Below are 20,615 nucleotides of genomic sequence, written 5' to 3'. Positions count from 1 at the left end.
GAGAAAACCACACAAACACAATGACTGGTCTGGTTGACTGACACACACATGTTGAATAGGTGTGAGTGCGGCCATCAATGGTGTTTCCTCTGCGGAGGGGACTGGAGGGGCGGGTGCCCACGGGGCTGTCCACAGTATGGAGGACGTGAACGTCGTGTCCCTATGCGTCAACGCGTGTTTCGATACCAGCAAGGCCGGGGGGCGATGGATCACCACCCACGCATTCGACCACAGGGAGCGATCCCTGACGCTCTCCCACCGCCAGCAGAGCCTCCAAATTTGCTTGAGCTTCAACGGCAAGTCATCGCGGAGCAACCGCCATTACCTCCAGCATTACAAGCCCGTGTTGTGCCACGACCAATGCCTCAAGGTGAGTCAACGCCTTTCCGCTTGCTTGTCAAAGGTTTCGAGAAGGATAAAAGAAAGCGTCCAGTGAATGCTGATGGACTGAGAGCAGTGCTTCCTTTTGTACCCGTCGTTGAGGACGGTTTCGAAGGACATCCCGCCAACTTTGACCCGGATTTCGGGGGTGCTCTACCGTTGATTGATGTTGGCGACGGTCCGGAACCAGACCACATTGATCCAGAACCGATCATGGCGAACGCAAATGGGCAGGCACGGGGCCAGCAACGCTACTACATCATGATGTTCTACGCCGATGGGAACAACACAGAGGTCAGCTGCTCTCTCCTTGGCATCTGTAGCCTGGCTAACCATCTCTGATAACAGGTTGGAGACCCCAATTGGAGACGAGACAGCCCGGAGAACATGCGCCGGATCCGCGAGGGCGACGAAACCGAAGGCAGAGTATGGCCACAGTACGCCATAGAACGAGAGGAAGGGCGTTGTAACCATCAAACACATGCTCAGTGGGAGTTCCAGCCACGAGAAGAGCCGCCGTGTTTCTACTGCAGGATAAGGGACGGCAGACAGCTCTGGCACTGCCGGAGCTGTGGCGTGACGGCGTGCGACTGGCACCGGTTCCTGCGGTTTGGACTGACTTGGCAGCAGGCGAACAGGACCGTGAACAATCTGAGGAACAGGGTGACGGTTGATAGTGATTTTCGGTATCCGAGGGCTAATGCCAACAGAATCGAGGCGTGGGACTTGTTTCTGGAGGGTGTCAGGCCCCGGCGGCCTCGAAGGGGTCAGAGGGCTCAAAGGGCTGAGAGGGCTCCCAGGGCCGACAGGACTCAGAGGGCTCCAAGGGCTCAGAGGCCCAGGAGAGGTGAGTTTCTTGCGCGATCCTTGTACGGAGGTAGACTGATGTTGGCAGGGTTCTGGGCAAGATTTTTTGGCGTTTAGGAAGACGAGTACGTGATAGACCGCTGAACAGTCAGGGAACGACTTTGCACGATTCCGTGCCTGTGATGTAAGGAGTTAGCGGGTAATGAAGGTCTTCCTTTGGAAGCAACAGCCTTCGTTCATGGTTGTATAAAAGACTCTCGTCATCATCTATCTGCGGAAGGGTCCTCTCCGGAGCTGCCATCTTCGGCATCCCACTCCATATTGCGTGGTGTTGGCAGTCATCCTGATCTGCCAGGGACAAGGGTACATGATTGGGGGATTTCTGATTTGACCGGTTTTCAGGAACCCGGAAAATTGGCAACACTCGACAGGCCATGGAGACCTGTGGGAACTCGATGGCATGCTGAGCTGCCTCCAATTTGAGAAATCGATAACGGGCTTTCCTGGGGCATAGCAATAAACTATAAAATGTCTGGTTACACCCAAGGCGAACCGGGTAGGTGAAGCCGTCGCTACTCGGAGATCGGCAGCATCAATACCATAATTTTGACAATGGCACCGACAATGGGTCTTCCGGTTGCTTTCCTGGCCATTCTAAGCGGGGCCGCCGCCCGCGACATATTTGTGTCCCCAACCGGCACCGGCACCGGCACTCAGACGGCGCCGTATGGATCCATCCAATCGGCCGTCAGCGCCGCCGTGGCCGGCGACACCATTTACCTCCGCCAGGGCACCTATGCGCCTTCTGCGAACATCCAATTCTCCAAGAGCGGAACCGTCACGTCTCCCATCTCCGTCCGCCCGTACCAGAGCGAGAAAGTTATCATTGACGGCGAGAATATGCCTGGGTGAGTCTCTTTATGCGTATAAGTGGCCAAGAAAACAATCGAGACACTGACACGCTCATCACGCAGCACGCCCAAGGCCCTGGACGAATCGTTGCCCAACTCGGAGCGAGGCATCTTTCACATCCAGAACGCCAACTACTGGGCCTTCTACGATTTAGAGTAAACACTAACACCCGCCCCTCTCATCCATCACAGACCCTTCTAACCACCACTATAGGATGATTAACGGCCCTTACGGCATCTACGCCCGCGACGCCTCGCACAACTACTACAACGGCCTCTCGACGCACGACAACTACGAGACGGGCTTCCAGCTCGAGGGCGCCTCGTCCAACAACACGGTCCTCAACCTCGACTCATACCGCAATCGCGACCCGCGCAAGAACGGCGAGAGCGCCGACGGCTTCGCGTGCAAGTCGGGCTCCGGCGAGGGCAACGTGCTGCGCAACGCGCGGCTGTGGGACAACGTCGACGACGGGCTGGACCTCTTCATGTTCGCGTCGCCCGTCACGCTCGAGGAGGTCTACAGCTGGGGCAACGGGTACAACCGCTGGGGCTTCAGCCCCTTCGAGGGCGACGGCAACGGGTTCAAGCTCGGCATCACGGACAACCCGCCCGCGAACCACGTCGTGCGCAACTCGATCGCGTTCGGCAACTTCAAGAAGGGGTTCATCGATAACGGCAACCCCGGCGCGTTGACGTTTGAGCGGAACACGGCGTGGAATAACGGAGACACGGGCTTTGTGATGCGTAGTTCGTCGTCGAAGATGACGGGGAACATTGCTGCGGTTAATGTTGGCAGCGCGCAGGTCAGTCTTGTGAGCACGGTGACTGCGACGGGGAACTCGTGGAACTCGGGGTCGTGGTCCAACAGCTCCTTCGTCAGTGTGGATGCGTCTGTGTTGAAGGGGGCGAGGGGTTCGGATAAGAAGGTGAAAGGGAGCAACTTTTTGATTCCGACGTCGGGACAGGCCATTGGTGCGACAACTCTCGCTGAGGTATAAGACGAAGGGCCAACAGGGTGGATTGATGTACATATTGTAAATGCAGGTATCGGAACACGCAAAGTGGGATTCTATGTAGCTCATGTAAACTCCGAGTTGGGTCTCTGAGCTCGGTCTCCCAATTAGGTCTTGCTGAAGGACAGGTCTTGCTTGCCCCCGTTAAAAGCTTGGTTATCAAGCTCTGAATATCGTGCTGGAAGCGACGTCAGCCGTTGAGACTCCCATGGAGACCTGTGTGTTGTTGTTTTTCGGGTGCAGCACAGTGCTTCTTATAGCTCATGCATCTAGAGTTATTCCGAATATTATCAACATTTTGAAGGCACGACTGTTGGCTAATCGAGTTTTGACGTTGGCCATCTGTTAACCAATCTGTAAGAGACCGAAAGGTATTACGCCACTAAAATAATATGAGAATTGCTTCGCGTCTCCGCATTGAGCGGCGCGTCGACTTGTGGGGAGTGATTTGGCCTTTCACAGATGGATCTGGGCCACATCGCATGTCTTATCACTTGGCGATCTGGATCTGTGAGGCTCTCGTACTTGAGTCTGCTGGAATGCCGCCCGGGAGCTTCGCATTGGTTCTCACCGGTGGTCCGTCATGCGCAAAGGCCTTCCAGACAGTCATTATGCGTGACGCGGCATGGCAAATGGCTATGCATGAACAGTCGCGGCAGGGACTCCTTCCGCCCCCGTCTTGGGAGCACAGAAGACGCCTTTGTTTGGAAAACGATGATCCATGGTGTCTCCCTGGGAACTACTCGCAGGCAATACATGATATTGCTAACGGGAGCTTTATCATTCGATGCGACTTTGACACTGGAAAGTTTTCGGACGAGAACCAGCTTGTGGAGTTCAACAAGCAGTCGCTTACCAAATTTAACATCGCACAATGGTCCCTACTAGATTGGATATGGAATTGGAAGAGACAACATGATACTGGCATAGTTCCCGAGAGCTGACCTTGAGATAGTGTCATCAAGTCTCAGCCCAGAATCTTCAGGCTTTCTCGACCTCTGAACTCATTCCCGTGGTGATGCCGGAATGTGGAGGAAAGTGATGAATGGTTTTTGTCAGTTGTATAATCCGTAATTATGGGTGATTGTCTACAATGATGGTGTGGGGTTTCCAGGGGGAAAAGTAAAAAGAATAATATAAGCGCTTACTTTTGGTACTCCTATACTACCGGCATGCCGTGTAACGACTCCCGTTCAACATTCAACGGCGCCGGATCGGCATTCCGTGCAGGGACCCAACGTCGGCGACGGGCTCATGACTCAGCTCGGCAAAGGCACCAGGTAGCCGACGAAACCGGAGAGACAAGCTCGGGCCGCTGCCGAAAGCCCGGGGAGGAGGCCCGTTTTCCTCTTTGGGCCCATGAATTTATGACCAACCCAATCTTGCCGGTCCGCCACATCGGCGACTTGTCATTTCGCCGACGTCGCTGCAGTGGTTGTTAGTGCCAGTCTCAGTCTCGCTCTCTCTCTCTCTCTTCCTCTGACGCATCGAGACGCGAAACCAACTCTGTTGAAGTTCAACAACACCAAACGGCGGCGCATTGTGAGATGCGGTGAAGAAAATCCACCACCTTTTTTGTTAACTCTCCCCCTCTCTCGGCATTCTGTCGAATGTCCATCTCTAATTCCCCATGGCAGCATGCAACAGGACCCCGCCCAGCACGGATGTTGGCAGCAGGAGCCCCCTGGCAGACGGGCCCCTGCCACCCGTAAAGTCGACTGCGTGAGCTGCCCCCTTGCCAAGCCTGTCAAACACACACACAAGATACACACCACTGACATGCCTTATCTTCAAGATGTCGTCGGTGTCACTCCCGAAAGGTCAAGTGCTCAGGGGAGCACCCGTGCCAAAACTGTCGGCACGCTGGCAAAGGCCCCGAGTGTACCTACCCGCGACGCAATAGGCAAGTCAAGGTCAGGCAAAGGTAACGGAAGGCTTTCGTCAGGAGCGCCACCCCCGAAACTCAATCTTATGTGTGTTGATCTTCTGACGGCGTGAAAAGCTACATTGACGGCATCTTGGACGAAATCCGTCGGCTCAAGAGTCAGAATGCCCAGAGCGCGCCTAGTTCTATCAGGGACGACGTCAGTCAGATAACCACCCAGACCAACACCAGCAGCTACATCGGCAACAAGGTGACTACGCCGTCTTCAGGGCGGGGAGGCAGCGACAATGAGGAGCCCTCAGAAGCCGCCACACTAGAAGTGAGACCATGGTTCATGAACGCCAACGTCTTCCGCACCCCAATCCTCATCAGCGAGGTGGCGGACGCGGCCTTCACCACCCGCTTCCGCCAGGTCATTTCCGACCCCGAAGAGCCCCAGCCAAAGCACATTCTCAGACTCAACTACGCCCCAGACAAGGAACTGATGACGCTCGTCAAGTCTGACATCCCATGGCCCACGCCCTCCAGGTCTCGGTTTCTCGTAGAAGTCGCCCTCAAGTACGTCAGCAGACGGTACCACGTCGTCCGCCGCAGCTCCATCATGGAGAACTTGGAGCAAAGTATCCACAACCCTTCGTGGGGAGATTTGATGCTTCGGTCGAAGCTGTGGGCGCTCTTCGCCATTGGTGAACTATACTCGACCCGCTCCATCCCGTCGGAGAGGGACTTTCCCGGCATGGCCTACTTTGCGAAAGCTTCTAGGATACTCGGCCTGCTCGATGAGCGGCCTGGCACAGACTCCATCGAGATTATGCTCCTCCTTGTACGTCCAACTGTGAATCATCTGCCCGTCTTGTAATGGGTTCTAACTGCCGCAGTCCTTCTATTCTCTAGTGCTCAATCGCCGGTACAGTGCCTTCGTCATGTCCGGGACAGCTATGCGGATGGCCATAGTGATGGGCCTCCATCTCAATATTCCAGAATCTCAGCTTCGTGACCCCGACCTGCGAGAGCACAGGAAGCGGCTCTTCTGGACGACGTACATCTTTGATCGTGTGTGGGCCTCCAAGCTAGGTCATCCAAGCGCCATCCAAGATAACGACATAGGCGTGGATCTGCCCTCAGAACCTGTCGTCGGCCAAACCTTTGGCGCCGACTTTGACGATGCCGCTTACCACATCGCCAACCTGCGTTTAGCAGCCCTCGTGACAAAGACTGTCCGCTCAATCTATGGCCAACGCAATCAGGGAGATGCCACTCTGTCAACAAGAGTGCAACAAGCCCTAAAAGACCTCCGGGCTTGGGTCGAGGATTTGCCCACCCACCTTCAGATCGATAACCCAGACTCTGGACCAAAGCCCATTTCCCTTCACTTGTCCTTCAACCAGGTAAGATACTCCCCTGTTTTCTTCTGGATAATCGCGACTCACTGCTAACAAAATCAGTGTGCCATCCTGGCCACACGACCCATCCTACTTCACATCTTGCGCACGCAAGTCGCCTCATGGCCCTCATCATCCCCCGTTACAGACGCACAGGTACCCGCCAGCGCCATCACCCTCTCCGAGGCCTGCATCCGCTGCGCCCGCCACTCCATCCGCCTCCTCACAGACTCCTGGATCGACGGCTCCTTCGCCACCTTTGACTACTTCTACACCCAGTACCTCTTCTCAGCGCTGACCATCCTCGCAGCATCGAGCCTCCTCGACGGCCCCGAGAGCAGGAGCGACAGGGAGGCCTTTGAGGAGTCGGCACGGTTCCTGTCCCAGCTGCGCGACGCCGGCAACTTCGCCGCCCAGGAGTACTGCCACCACGTCGATGTGATGAAGGCGGACCTGGACAAGGTGTACGCTAAGAGGATGGGGCTGGCGCTCGGGGAGCAGCATACACGCGGGCTGGCGGCCGAAGACGTGTCGTCGCGGTTCACTGGGGTTGGCTCGGCGATGTCGCAGTTTGGCCCCGCGCCGATGCTGCCGGCGCACACGACGGCGGGGATGGCCCTCACGGAGCCGTCTCTTGAGGAGCTCCTGGCTCAGCCGGTGCTGGATTTGCAGTTTTTGGAGGCCTCGTTCTACGATGACCATCAAGGACTGTACTGGCCGGACTTTAGCACAGAGAACTGGAATGATTTGGCATAGATACCCCAGTCATACACGCAGGCGTTATATTAATTCATAGCAATTGATTGTAGATCACATTTTCCCGGCACAATCCTGATGACTTGTAACACCTTTACACATTGAGTGATCAGGAGATCATTCATCATTGAAGGATTCGTATTAGGTTCTACTACCAGGTTACCATACAGGCGTCGGCCGGAAGTGGATACTATAAAGAAACTGTGCTCAATAAAGCCTGTTTCGAGCTCAAACCGAGACGCCGCCCATGTAAAAATTCATTCCCTCGCCCATGCCGTGTACTACACAGCTGTAGCATTATCAGACTCAACGCCATCTCGTTAATGCCTACCAGACACCTAATGAGTGTCCGGCATCGGTGGCCTGGCCGTCTGCTGTTGTTGCTCGGCCGTCTGCTGCTGTTGCTCGGCCGCCTGCTGCTGTTGCTCGGCCGTCTGCTGTTGTTGCTCGGCCGTCTGCTGTTGTTGGTTGGCCGTCTGCTGCTGTGGGTGGTTCGGGTAAGGCAGGCTGTTCTGACTCTGGTTGACGGGCCGGTAGGGCGCATTAGTGGTGGCCTGGGCGTTCTGACTCTCGCTGTCGACGTGATGATTCTCCTTCACTGGGCGGCTGTGCAATCTGTCCCTGCGGTGGCGTTTGATACCGATAACGTGAAGTATTAGGGACATGACAAAGGAGACCCTTTGTGGGCATGGTTAGAGAGTCTTTGGCTATTTTTAGGAGATAATGACTTACACGATTAGGAAACCTATGACGGTCAAAACCATGTACACGGAGGCGGCCCCCCAATTGTATCTGTCGGCCACATACGCGCCTTCCGCGGCGGACATGGCGGTCAGGACGGAGATGGGAAACAAGCCAGGGAGGAAGATTATGTCGAATGCGAGCACTACCCAGTCTGATTCAGACGCAAATGTCAACATAATGCTTTCATGAGAGGTGGAGGAGGATTCGTACAATTGTAGACTTTCGGCGCGTGGTAGTAAGAGATGAGGTGCCAGAAGTTAACGACGATGACGGCTGAGCACTTTGCGAGGCGGCGCGTTAGTCGACGTGGAGCTCCTTCGGTGAGGCGTACTGCTGGTACTCACATAGACGAGCATGTAAATGTGAGACCAAGTGACCATAAAGATCATGGCCCACGCGCAGATGACGAGGAGTGATACGGCGAGGGCAACCTGGAGGAGCCTGAAGGCCAAGTAGCCCGTTGGAAAGATCGGGAGATTCTCAAAGCCAGCATCCTGACTGGAGACATAATGGACGCTTCTCGTCATATTGAAGATGCTTTCACAATGATGTGGCGATGATTTGGCGACGTAGAGGGGATTGAGGGATGCTGAAGTTGTATTTGTACAGAGGAACGTTCCAGACCAGTTGAGTCATAAAGAGAAAATAAAAGGGACGGTGAAAGCAGCCCCAGAAGCCGCCTGCCGTTAAATACATATGATCTAATAGAGCAAGTGCGGAGATAGAATGGGAAGGCGGAGGGACACAACCCCCCCCCTTAGGTCGCTTTTCACAGTGTTGGTGCTTTGGACCTCCTTCCGCCAGGGAAAATGGGGCAACGTTAAAAATACTACTAGGCAGGCGTGTTGACCTGCCCTTTCCCATGACGCGTCACGAAAAGCTCCTGATCACATACAAGCAGGCAGACAGGCAGGTAGGCACGCATGCACTGCGATTGCCGGCAAGGGCTCACGGTGTAGTGTTCGCGGGTAGGAGCGAGGATCATTGAAGGCATTCGAGGCGCCAGGGTCAAGGAACAGGAAGCTTTGAGGCAGAAGATTGAGTAAGGAAGCCTTGGGAAGACTGCCTTTGGGGAAATCCAAGGTAACGAACCAAAGGACTTCGCAGGAAGTATGGTCCACGTCGAGAGTGATAACCACGCGATGTTGCGGGCGGCAGAGAGACGGCTCAAACGGCTTACAAAACCATTGCTACATCCCAGGCGTTGGTTTTGGCTTGCGGTCGGGACTGATCGTAAGGCATCTGATTGCCAGCGTGCATGTGCAGTAATTGTGGGAGGTTTGATGGCATTTGAAGCTGAACGGTAATGCCAAGGGGATCAGCCGGTAACCCTGTCATCTCAGCCCTACTCGGGAGGTTCTATATATTGTAGAGGATGAAATGGGAGCGCCGTCATGGCGTTCATTAGGGAAGGGCCGTCCTTTTGGTTTTGTAGGGCTGATTGCAAGAAGATTGACATATGCATGGGGTTGAGGCTCTCGCTAAGGTTTGTTGTCAAGGCATGAGTATCACCTGGGGATTTGCCAATCGCTGGCAGACATGGAAATTGGCCTTGGCGGTGTGGTTCAATGTTTTGACTGAAAGTAATCCAAAACAGTGTGCTTGACAGGCCCAAATGATATTCATTTTGTGGTTATGAGCTCGCTGTCTATCGTCTAGATCCTCCTCCGAAAGTGTTTGCCAGGTCCAATACAGCTAGAAAACACTGCCACATCCAAGTGAAGCCATACTTAGCCGCACCAATTTCCACCTCAATATCAACTTCACCAGTACTACCATCAGAAATAACCCATAACATGATATATCTCGCCGCCCCCTCCACTCAGCCTCTGCAAGGCTTTACGATGTTCCGTTACACCTGCTTAGACCATGTTCTCGGTGCAGGAGGGACCCTTTGATGGGCACTCCTTAGCCGCACCCAAGCTAGATCCAAGAGCGGTCAACACAAAAGTCTACGCCGCCTTCCCATGGACTTGCATGGTACAAAGTAACCGCGAAATTGGATTGTATTCGCAGCGGGAATTGGTGTCGAAAGCATTTGTGTCGTTTCAGAGCTTCGAAATTGGGACAGTACGTCTTGGCAACGGCAGGCAGGTGAATCTGCGACCACCAAAGCTTCTTTGTAGGAAATCGTCGTCCGGTTTTTCGTGGATGCTCTGGGAAACCAAAAGAAGATCGTTGCGACAGGAAAGAGAGGCCCATCCTCTGTTCCTGAGAGTTCGTCTTGAAAGACGCAAAAGGCAACGAGATGTCGATCCGTTGTGACTTCCCCTCGTAACATTTTGTTCCTAGAAACCCCAAAAAGGGCTCCCAAAAACGGCAGGTACGCTAGGAAGAAACAGGGTTGATGGCGATCGGCGGGCATGAAAGATTGGACGAACGGTTACAACGTCCCGGCCCTCCTCGGCACGTGCCAGCATCAGCGCAGCAGTGGATCGTCTGAGGTCATTGACGTTGTCAAATTCAACCTTAACTGCCTCCCGACACATGCGTAAGGCCGTATGTTTTTTCGATTTTGAAAGGAAATCGACATGAAGGAAAGACACCTCCAGAAATGCCAGTCTGCCTTCACCGTTCCGCCCTGATCTGCGACCGATATCCGTGTCGTGTCGTGATACCCCGCATTATGCAGTTCAGGCTCCAGCGGGGGACATCGGGTGTTGCCACGCCTGGTAAGCAATGTAGGCTTGGTACGAGCTGATGGCCAGCGAGAAGAGTCCCAGGAAGACCGCGAAGAGGACGCCGATCAAAGTTGCAAGCATCATGCGTCGGGTGCCGATATGCCTGTCGAGTTGGCGTTCCAAGAGACTCCTGGGCTTTGGGTTGAGGACTTCGTGGTGGAGATCCTCCAGTCGCTTCGCCAGGTGAACGAAGCGGACCGTCTCTTCCCCCTTGTTCTTGATCGTATCGAACTCGATGTTCTGAATGTCTGGGTCGAAAGCCCCGCTCTTGACGAAAGATGCCAGCATCTTTCGGGATTTCCTGTCCGAGACTGGGAACAGAACGCCCTGCAGGGACTCCAGTACCTCCAGCATCAACTGGCGGGGAAGGGCTCCTCTGAACAATGGAATGTCAGTCATCTGCATGTCATGGTTTTGATGGGGTAATCATACGCTTTGAGAGCATCTTGGACGGTGGAGTTGCTGGGGAGGCTCCTTGTGAGCCGGAGGTGCTCCTTGATGAAGCCAGTGTAGTGGAAGACCTCGAGAGTCATGGTCTTTCGATCGAGCTTGAGATGATCGCGGATGTCGTCAGTCGGTCGAATGGACAGGCCCAGTGTCTTTCTCAGCTTCGTGGCTCTGAGATCGACCTTGGTGTCTGCGGTCCCAAGCTGATCAGGGAAGCCGCCAGATTTGGGCCGATCAGAGCCAAAGAACCTCTCGACGAACTTGCTGAGGGGCTCCGCATTCTTCCATTCGGAACTGGGGTGGCCCTTTTCCAGCTCGTCATCCGAGAGGTCCACCGCGGAGCAGTCGGTCATGAAAGCGATGCGGACCGCAGTCTCGACAAGCTCACGATGACCGCCGTCTAGTCCCTTTGGAACAACATCGGGATTCGATCTCATGTGGCTGAGGATATCCTCCAGCTTGGTGATGGCATTCTTATCGAATGCCTTGTCGTTGCGGATGGCAGCATCGCAGAATCGGAAGTAGCTTTCCAGACGGCTGCCCGAGCACGGGCAAGCCTCTGGTGTACTCTCTAGGCAGCGCGGAGACAAGACCGGCTTCTCGCTCTGATGCGTATCATGCGAGACGGTCTTGTGCATTGCTTGCTGGTGGTCGGACATTGGACTCGTGTTGTTTGTTGTTGTCTGAATCATGAGCTTGAGATTTTCGAGACGGGATTTCGAGCCTCAATTATTCACGGCCAGAATCTCAATTAGTCAACATGCGTGGTCACAACGCATTGCCCAATGTCGTTCGGCGAGTGGTTGGTCTTCCTCACTGAAGAACCACGCCCACTCGGCCATCCAGTAGAACATCGACAGCACCACGAGGCCAGCCCCGTTTCCCCTTGCCCAATTTCCCAATCGGACTGGGATCTAGCGGTGAGCTTCAATTGAGCCCAGGTGATTGCCTCGTCTTCCACCACGTCGAAGTGGCTCGTGGTCCAACGCATCACGAGACCCACAGTTTCCATCCGCAGCGCTTCGACGAAGCCAATCACCAGCACCGCGGAAACAGGGGGACAAACCAGCACCCCGGCGTTTTCTCCTCTGCATCCCCATCGGTGCAGGTTTCAGCCCAGAACGGCAACGATGCCAGCACATCTGCTTCAGCGGAGCTTCGGGCAACAGACGGAGAATACCACGAGAGTGTGACTCTTCAGGAGAGAGGCATGGACGAAGAGGAAGCTCAGGATCCGGGGTAGACCCGCCCCCATCGACGCCCAAAATGGACTCGGGAATCGCTTAAGGACCGATGGTTTCCCAACAGCCAAAGGATGACGAAGGTTGTGCTGCTATGGCACTGTTGACGGACGACGTTCTTGCGGTGAGGCATCAAGAGGTAGCTCGGCAACACCGATTCGATGTCCGCTCTCGTCCTGTCTCCGTTCCATGCAGATTCTTCAGTGCCTCGAAAAGTCCGATCGTGTCATTGCGGCAAGGAAAGGCCTCCCATCCCCGATATGGCAGGCCCTCGGTTCTCGGCCTACGAAGGCTTTTTCAGAGCGGCGGCTATCGTGTCGTCCAGGAATAGCTTGCCAGAGACGAAGACCTGGTGTGGAGCCTCGTTGCGGCCCGAAGAACCCTGGACCGTCCACGACGCTATGTGGAGACATCGTGGAGACATCGTGGTTGTCAACTCGGGCGGGGAGACAGCCTACGGGCTGACGTGTGGTCACGATTGGGAAAGGCGCCAGGAACCAGATCTCCACTTCCCGAGGGCTCCCGATACCTAGAACTTGGGGGCTGGACGAGGAGAGCATCGCGTGAGCGATGGGGGCCGATAACGCAAGCGATTCTAAGGCTTCGAATTCGACGAGGGGGCTTCTGGAACCTGTTCGAGTGACCAGGATGAGTTCAGGATCACGTCAGGGCGGGAATTGAGTCAGGGCGTTCTGTCAATTGCTGGTTGAGGCGAAGTCGGTGAGCAGAGAAGAACATGGGCGATTCCGGTTTGACTCATTCCGCCAGAATGACGGAAGTTCCCCAGATCCCGTGCCTTCCCATCAAGGCTAAGGTACCATAGCACTGAGAACAGCCTCAGCAGCCGCTCATCTAAACGCAATCGTGGGCAGTTTGCGTGATGGCTCCAGGCACGTGTCCGTAGCCCTGGAGGGGCAGGTGAGGCGGGAGGACAAAACGTATACGCGGGAAGAAAAAGAAAAGAAAATAAAGCTCAATTCGACCACCGGGGATCGAACCTACGAAAACCTGAGGGCTTAACGCACGCCCAGTGTTTTTGCACCCTATCTTTGACTTGCCGCTGGGCCAAGACGGCCTCGGGATACGTTTGCCCGGAACTGTTTTATTAAATGTGAAGGTCCCTGATAGAGGTTGCAGCCCAGGCAACAACCCTTCAATGTAGCTGGACTCCAGCCCCTTATCCGGCTTACCACACAGTTCGAATTGATATAGGTGCTCGTCCAACACGGAGACAGTTTGCGGCTCTTCGCTGAGAGATCAAATCGTCGAATGTCGCTGCAAGTGACCCAGCCGGCGAGCAAACTTAATGGAGCTGGTCCACAGAACAACCTCGGCACGGCATGTACGACATCGCAGCTGATCAGCAGCTTCCTCCTTATACAACGTGAATGCATTGTTTTCAAGTGAACGCCGCGTCTGCGGCAGGGTATCATGCGCATATTTCCCTACTTCCTCGCCCCCATCGGCCCACGCTTCGTCCCCGCCCGACTCAATAACTCCACATTTCGATTCAGGTCGAAGTCCCCGTTCGCCTCGAACCAGAACAGCATCTCCGGCTCAGGGCCTGTTCTCTTCGGCGGCGGCGGCTGTTGCTGCTGCTGCTGCTGCCCTCCCATGACGACATCCTCGTCTCCATCTCCCTCTTCGTCTTCGCTATCTTCGTCCTCCTCCAAGCCCCTCTTGAGCCCCGTCCTCACATTCTCGACCCCCTTCTCGCGTTCCTCCTCGGTGTACACATCGCCCGCCTCCTCAAGAACATATTTCTGTACGCGCTCGACAGTCCACGCGCGGACTTCGCGCCACACCTCCTCCAGCTTAGCCTCGCCATCCGCCGTGACACCGTCACCCTCTCCCTCCCCGCGGAGTTCCCGAGTCGTCTCGCGGCCACGCTCGACCCACTCCTCGACGCCGGGTTCCAATTTCTTGCGGACGAGCTGACCAAGGATATGCTCCTGGTTACGTCCCGGAAACGAGACGTCTGGGAAGACGTGTAGGTGCTGGAAGACGTGGATGTTTTCGGTCAGGTTGTCGAGGAGGTTTTGCAGGTTGCGTAGGAGGATCTGAGATGTGGCGTGGAGAGAGGATCTATTGGCTCGCCAAAGTTAGTCAATGCACATCAAGAGGCATCATACGAGGGGAGGAAAAGCTAGCCTAGCTGAAATGAAAGGCCCGTCGGGGGGGGTTGTAAACATACGGAGGCGGGAGCGGATTGCTCTTCAGCACGTCCATCTTCAGACCCTGGATGCTGTTAGACAACTGAAAGAGACGCTGACGCGTCTGTTCAATTGCCCTAAAATCATCAGCGGAGATGCCGAGTGCGTTGGGCTTCTCCATGGTCGCGCTTGTCGTCGGATGTGTGAGAGGAAGGGGATCGACAATCGAGAGGGCTTGCTGTGTTTTTTCCGGTCGCGGTTGCCACCACCGACTATTTCCCGGTCCGTACAGCGGATTTGGAATATATTAGACGTGATTCAGTCACCAGAAAGGTTGTCACGGATGGCGGCGTGGTTTGCGACAGCTCGAAGCCGCAGAGTGTTGTTGCATAGCGAAGGCCGAAGAAGAGTTGCGGTTCCAAGAAGCTCAAAAAACCGCCGGGGAAGGTGTGGGTCCACTAGCTCCGCCTTCGGCTGGGCGGTGACCCCAATGATGCAGGGGCAAGGATCCCCGCTGTGCGTGACAAGGATGACACCACCTTCTCATCGAAGCTCTAGCCAGTGAGACCTCACCATTGAACTTCCACACATGTCACAGGCACAAACTTCTTCTCTTCAGATCCCCCCTTCAGACGAGCGCGGCAGCTCCTTCCAAACGGCAGCATCGGGCATTTCTAGGCGAAGTTTACCTCGACGCTCCAGGGGCACAAACTAGCTCTCACCGTGGCATTACACTCAATTTTGGTCATGTGATATATATGATTGTAGTCAATTTGCTATCTGGGGTCTGTTTCTCGTGACCCTCATCAAAAAAGATGATATACAGAGGAGCATGATCCGTCTGGTATCTTTGCTCAAACGCTATGATTTGCAATGTGGACATCAGCGAAAGAGAAGAAATGCGTGGCTAGCTCCCATGATATATCCGAACGCCATCCCAATAATGCATTTTACATGGTCATCATCATTAAAAATCGTTCAAAAGCGTTTACTGGCCATGAGAACCAGCTTGGTCAACCAAAACGCGGTGTCCGGCGACGGCGGAGCCAATCACCCTGCCGTAGGTGTCGACAGCCGGGTAGCGGGCGCGGCGCTCAAGGTCGTCGAGGGGGATCTGAGAACGGATGTACCTTTGAGAGGTAATTAGTATTGGACACCAAACTCAATTGCTGGGTGACTCACTTCGTTCTGCCGTCGTCCTCGGGGTTGTGGTCCCAGCTGGTGAAAGCACCCTTGGTCAGAGCAGACCACACAAGGCGGCGCTTGCGCTGAGACTGCAGGACCTCCTCGGTGATGGCGTCAAAGTCCCACTTGCCCTTCGTCTCGGTGGCATACTCCTCCAGCTTGGCCTTGGCTTCCGCCTCAATGGCTTTCGGGGCCTTGCCGGATGCCAAGTTGACGAGCTCCAAGGGGTCGTGCTCGAGGTTGAACAGCTGCGTGCCATCGGCTGGGCAGTAAATGTACTTCCAGGGACCCTCGCGAATCATCATCAGTGGGCTGACGGTTCCCTCGCCGGTGTACTCGGCGTAAACCTTGTCGTGGCCCTCCCTGCCCTGAAGATGGGGAAGCAGTGAAACTCCGTCCATCGGCAGACCGGGCAAAGGCTTAGTGCCAACCAGGTCGCACAACGTGGGGAGAATATCCAGTGTTGAGACATTCTTGGTAACACGGTGAGGCTCAAACTGCTTGGGGTGGCGGACGAACAGGGGCACTCGGACAGACGACTCAAAGTAGCTCATCTTGTACCACAGCCCACGCTCGCCAAGCATGTCGCCGTGGTCGCCGCTGAAAACGATGATAGTGTCATCCTCTAGACCGCACTTCTTGAGCACGGACAGAAGTCTTCCAACGCAGTCATCGACGTAGCTCACAGCTCCGTAGTAAGCGCGACGTGCCCGCTTGATTTGCTCATCGGTGAAATCGTAATCCCAAAGATCGCAGACCTTCATGAGGCGCTTGCTGTGGGGATCTTGTTCTTCCTTGGGAATGCGGACCTTTGGAAGTGCAATGTCAACGTCCTCGTAGAGATCCCAAAACTTCTCCTCAATAGTGTACGGATCGTGAGGGTGAGTCAGGGACACCGTCAGAGCGAAAGGCCGCTTCTTCTCGGGGTCCTCCCGAACGTGATCGTACAAGAACTGGGAGGATTTGTACATGACCTCTTCGTCGTAGTCCAGCTGGTTGCTTCGCACACAGGTGCCGGCTTGAAGAATGGAGCTGGAGTTGTGGTACCACTCAAGCCGGGTGTCGGGCTCATCCCAGTTGACGGCCCAGCCGAAATCGCCTGGGTAGATGTCGCTGGTGAGGCGGGTCTCATAGCCGTGCAGCTGGTCTCCGATGAAGTGCATCTTGCCAGCAAGCGCCGTCTGGTAGCCCTTCAACCGCAGGTAGTGGGCGTAAGTAGGAATTTCACTGGAAATCTGAGCAGCGTTGTCATACGCGCCGATCTTCATGGGAAGAAGTCCTGAGATCAAACTCATGCGGGATGGCGCGCAGAGTGGTGAAGGGCAGTAGGCCGAGTCGAACTGGACGGACTGGGCAGCTAGGGCATCAAGGTTTGGGGTCTTGATCTGAGATTCCGGGTTGTACATCTTGAGTTGAGGAGCAGCGAGCTGGTCGGCCATGATGAAGAGAATGTTGGGCTGCTTGGCCGGCGCGGCGCCATTGCCATTGGCGTTGGCCGACTTGCCAATAGGCTGGGCCAGAGGCGAGGAGGGGAGAGAGTTGAGGTCGGGAGCCATTTTGCTCACGGACGCCAACGGGCAGAGGAGGATGGACTCTCGATGTAAAAGGACGATGCCTTGGAACAATAAAAGGTTGGTGATGCGTGCCTGACTGGTGTGAGAAACGGGCAGGCAAGTCTGGACAGAAAAATAGGCGGTCAAGACGGTGACAACAAAGTTGGTAGGTGTTGGATGGTGATGATGAGAACGGGTAGTGTTTGTTGTAAGTGACCAAGGGCAGGGGCAAAGGCAAAGGCAAAGGTAAAAAAGCTTCAACCAGCCGAACTTTGAAGATGATGAGACAGAAAAGGGAAAAGCCAGTCGAAGTTGTATGTGGGAGGCGCCGTCATTTAACAAATTGGGCGTTGCTTGGCTCAAGGGGAGGGCGCGCGAGGGAAAGAACGATTAGTCCACACCACAGTCACAGATGGGAGTCCACGTCCCTCCCCTCGAGAACCATCCCCGGGGCCCTGCGTGTCCGATAGGAAAGAGCGGCGGGACGTGGAGAAGGAGGCCACCTGAGCAGGCGTGGACGAGAGAGAGACAGAGCGCCAAACGGGGCGCGACGCTATGCAACCACAGTATCTATGCAACTAGACGACCTGCCACGGATACAGAGATGGTTGAGGTGTGGTGCTGATAAGGATACCCCAGACAGCGCCGCTTCTCACTCAACCCACCGTGGCATCGCCTGAACTGGCCCGCCGGCTTTGTGGAGCTTTCCCGACTCATGCAATGTCACGGGGGTGCAGCTGACCAGTGTTCAAGATCCATGCCCAGAAAAAGATGAGCAACTTCCGTCCAGCGCAGTCCAATCCTGCCCTCACCCTCACCCTCAACTGGAGCAGGCAGTCGGAGCCCAACGCCGCCGCCAATTCCTGTGTCCGCGGTGTGCGACTTAGGTAATGCGGGAAAGTCATCAAATGTCTGCTGCCAGAGACCCTCCGACATGCTCTGCCCTGCCTGCTTCTTCGAGCTTCTCCCTGCTTCGTAATGGTCCTTCATGCCGCTACACAGCACGCGCTAGTCCGCAGCTCGGTCCCCAACGAGGACAGGTCGTCGCATGTGTCAAAGATTGCGCATTTCGATCAGCCTATGGCGAATTGTCCCAAGCGGAGCATCCACCAGCCAGTCACGCAGCTTCCAAGCCTCCCAATACTTGCAGCATATCGATTGTCTCGCGGCATAATCTCCGTGTTGCCGTGTTTGCATCATAAAGAAGCAACATCTTCCCCGTCCGACTCCAGTTGACCAACAGCTCACCGTCTAGCTCCTTCGCCATCTGGTTAGACGCGGTGCGTGGTCTGTCAGTCTGTGCAGTTTTTTCCACTTCGTCACGATGTGCGCCAGCGAGGCGATAGATGGCGGTGTGAGAGATCTACCACAAACGGAAAAGCAGCGAAAAGCCTCCAAAACGGTCGGCTAGACCTTCTAGAACAACAAGCATGGGCCTGCCTGTCGCCCGTCTCTCGTGCCTCTCCCATGATCAGGCATCTTCGGATTGGTACCCCGGCGACTGACACCGACCCGGCCGACGGCTTATGCTTCAAGCAGGAATATCGTTCTCTGTACCGCCTAAGGTGGTACGGATACCGGCGGATGGATGGATTACACAACCATCAAAGAGGCACTACGTCGTCTTCCCTGCTACTTGGACCCCTGGATCTCGACCACTAAACCGCAATCGCCCACCTGCATCTGGACAATTACCCAGAGACCAGTGCCCAACCTGCATAAGCGTCGCTCAAACCCATGTCAGGCTCTCCTCCGATTAGCTGGCATCATTGGACAGATATGCTTGACGTGCGACGAGGGTACACCGAGAATTTTTCTTGTCAACGTCCTCTCTCATGAGGGGTTGTGTGGTTGCGTTCCTGTGCTGCCGTTCTGCGTGCACGCGATCAAAATTGCGGAGGACGCCGTTTGCTCGTCAACTACACCTCTCCACAGATAAGACCGGAAGACAGGACACGCGAAACAACCCGGCACCATGGGTCTCGACCGAGATATCAAAGCTGCCCACTTAGCATCAACCTGATTGTCAAGGATGTCTCCATTCCGCATCTCTGGGCTCTCCACGGCCCCCGAAAAAGCCCCAGTATACGCATGTAGGGTAGGACACACGACACCAACGCCGTGGTTACGAATTGCAGTGAACGGGGCACTCTCTCCAGACTCGCTCGGTGTGGGTGAGGAACGGGCCTTCGGAGCAACAGCCGATGTCGCCATCGCGAGCATCCACGCCTTCTCCGGGTTTTACACCAGCGCCCTTGACATTTCTGGGCTACCGCACATCTCGAAGCCGATCTCCAAGGGCATGGCGATTCCACCATCGAGAAGCTTAGGAAATGTCGTGATGGCGTCCAGCTCCGACCTGGAGCCGCCTCCGACCCCGCAATTGCGGGGTTACCTTCACGGCTGCCCGGTCACGCCATTGCCTTCTTTTCTTTCGCCTTACCGTGAGACGTGGAGCATGTTGCGCCGCAATGCCAAAAAGACCGCCTCTCTGAATCATCTGGCTTTCGACCCATGCTTGCTAAGCCAAGGAAGCGTGACGCACGCGCCAGCTCGCCGTATTCGAAATCTGATTTCTACTTTTACCGCTGGCGAAGGTGGCCCCGGCGTCCATCCCGTCAGCCATGCCGCAATCACATCATCGCACTCCGTTATTGCTTCATCAACTAAAACAGCGGAATCCGAGTCAAATTGCTTTCGATTCGTTTCATCATCGACCAAATCCATCCATTCGCCTGCAGGAACAGCGCCATCAAGGCTCCATCTTCCCGAGCTTCCATCATGGGATGCGAGGATCACAAAATGCCCGGCGATCCATCCACGGGATTTTTCGTTGCCCTGCTCTTCCGTCTGCTCTGCCCCGGTGCTCCCTCTTCCCCGACCATCAGCAGTGCCATGGCTCATCTTCGTTTTCGGCTGTTGTCCTCGTCACTCGCGCCCCTTTACAGTCCGCCTGCATGGTATTGGGTGATCATCTGATGGTCATCACTCCCCCCGTCTCACCCACTAAATGCATAAATGGCGTTTTGGAATCAGCGCCATTGGCAAAGACGGTCGCCGCCTTAGGTGACTGATGTGCAGCTATCCTGCCACTCACTGGCAAGCAGTGACTGGGCTAGACCTGCTGCGCTTGTGTGCCCCGAACATCCCGCAACACGCATATCACGCCAAGCTACTTCGCGCTGCGCCTCCCAAGCAAACCAGACGCACATCCCGAACCTGGCCGCTCGCTTCAACATGCATCAGACAAAGACAAACCACCAGTCCACCTCCAACAACCCACTCACCGAGTCCCGAACCAAGACAAGCCCAGGGGTCCTCTGCCATGCCCACCATCTTGCATCGCGCGCCAACGAACCCAACCTTCCCTCGTCGAGAAGGCTGACAGATTATGCACCAATCCAGCACATCTCCATAACAGCGAAACAACTAACACCAAACATCCCCAGACATTGCATCTCCCCCGTCACCCA

At 55.3% G+C, this 20,615-nt stretch overlaps 7 protein-coding genes across 7 annotated transcripts; 2 read left to right on the top strand and 5 right to left on the bottom strand.

Moving 5' to 3' along the window:
• Positions 1 to 1,800: 1,800 nt before the first annotated feature.
• COL26b_006264 (uncharacterized protein) lies at positions 1,801 to 3,100 on the top strand (the record flags this gene model as incomplete). Its single annotated transcript, XM_053179087.1, has 3 exons — positions 1,801 to 2,096; positions 2,163 to 2,255; positions 2,314 to 3,100. 3 exons carry the CDS (start codon positions 1,801 to 1,803, stop codon positions 3,098 to 3,100), a joined length of 1,176 nt encoding a protein of 391 aa, XP_053037028.1.
• Positions 3,101 to 4,894: 1,794 nt separating this feature from the next.
• COL26b_006263 (uncharacterized protein) lies at positions 4,895 to 7,138 on the top strand (the record flags this gene model as incomplete). Its single annotated transcript, XM_053179086.1, has 4 exons — positions 4,895 to 5,088; positions 5,118 to 5,823; positions 5,879 to 6,388; positions 6,539 to 7,138. The coding sequence occupies 4 exons, from the start codon at positions 4,895 to 4,897 to the stop codon at positions 7,136 to 7,138; spliced, it is 2,010 nt and encodes a 669-aa protein (XP_053037027.1).
• Positions 7,139 to 7,476: 338 nt separating this feature from the next.
• COL26b_006262 (uncharacterized protein) lies at positions 7,477 to 7,965 on the bottom strand (the record flags this gene model as incomplete). Its single annotated transcript, XM_053179085.1, has 2 exons — positions 7,477 to 7,759; positions 7,871 to 7,965. The coding sequence occupies 2 exons, from the start codon at positions 7,963 to 7,965 to the stop codon at positions 7,477 to 7,479; spliced, it is 378 nt and encodes a 125-aa protein (XP_053037026.1).
• A 214-nt stretch (positions 7,966 to 8,179) lies between these two features.
• Positions 8,180 to 8,409, bottom strand: COL26b_006261 (uncharacterized protein; the record flags this gene model as incomplete). Its single annotated transcript, XM_053179084.1, is given in 2 exon segments — positions 8,180 to 8,215; positions 8,227 to 8,409. 2 exon segments carry the CDS (start codon positions 8,407 to 8,409, stop codon positions 8,180 to 8,182), a joined length of 219 nt encoding a protein of 72 aa, XP_053037025.1.
• A 2,106-nt stretch (positions 8,410 to 10,515) lies between these two features.
• Positions 10,516 to 11,648, bottom strand: COL26b_006260 (uncharacterized protein; the record flags this gene model as incomplete). The annotated part of the gene is made up of 2 exons (XM_053179083.1): positions 10,516 to 10,939; positions 10,996 to 11,648. 2 exons carry the CDS (start codon positions 11,646 to 11,648, stop codon positions 10,516 to 10,518), a joined length of 1,077 nt encoding a protein of 358 aa, XP_053037024.1.
• A 2,048-nt stretch (positions 11,649 to 13,696) lies between these two features.
• On the bottom strand, positions 13,697 to 14,585 carry COL26b_006259 (uncharacterized protein; the record flags this gene model as incomplete). Its single annotated transcript, XM_053179082.1, has 2 exons — positions 13,697 to 14,336; positions 14,446 to 14,585. 2 exons carry the CDS (start codon positions 14,583 to 14,585, stop codon positions 13,697 to 13,699), a joined length of 780 nt encoding a protein of 259 aa, XP_053037023.1.
• Positions 14,586 to 15,392: 807 nt separating this feature from the next.
• COL26b_006258 (uncharacterized protein) lies at positions 15,393 to 17,145 on the bottom strand (the record flags this gene model as incomplete). Its single annotated transcript, XM_053179081.1, has 2 exons — positions 15,393 to 15,534; positions 15,587 to 17,145. 2 exons carry the CDS (start codon positions 17,143 to 17,145, stop codon positions 15,393 to 15,395), a joined length of 1,701 nt encoding a protein of 566 aa, XP_053037022.1.
• Between the last annotated feature and the right edge of the window lie 3,470 nt (positions 17,146 to 20,615).

Source organism: Colletotrichum chrysophilum, assembly GCF_026319265.1.
Source record: "Colletotrichum chrysophilum strain AFK26 chromosome Unknown scaffold_45, whole genome shotgun sequence".
Lineage (NCBI taxonomy): Eukaryota > Fungi > Ascomycota > Sordariomycetes > Glomerellales > Glomerellaceae > Colletotrichum > Colletotrichum chrysophilum.
The sequence above is the reverse complement of the archived record's forward strand: the minus strand, read 5'-3'. Positions and strand labels throughout refer to the sequence as shown.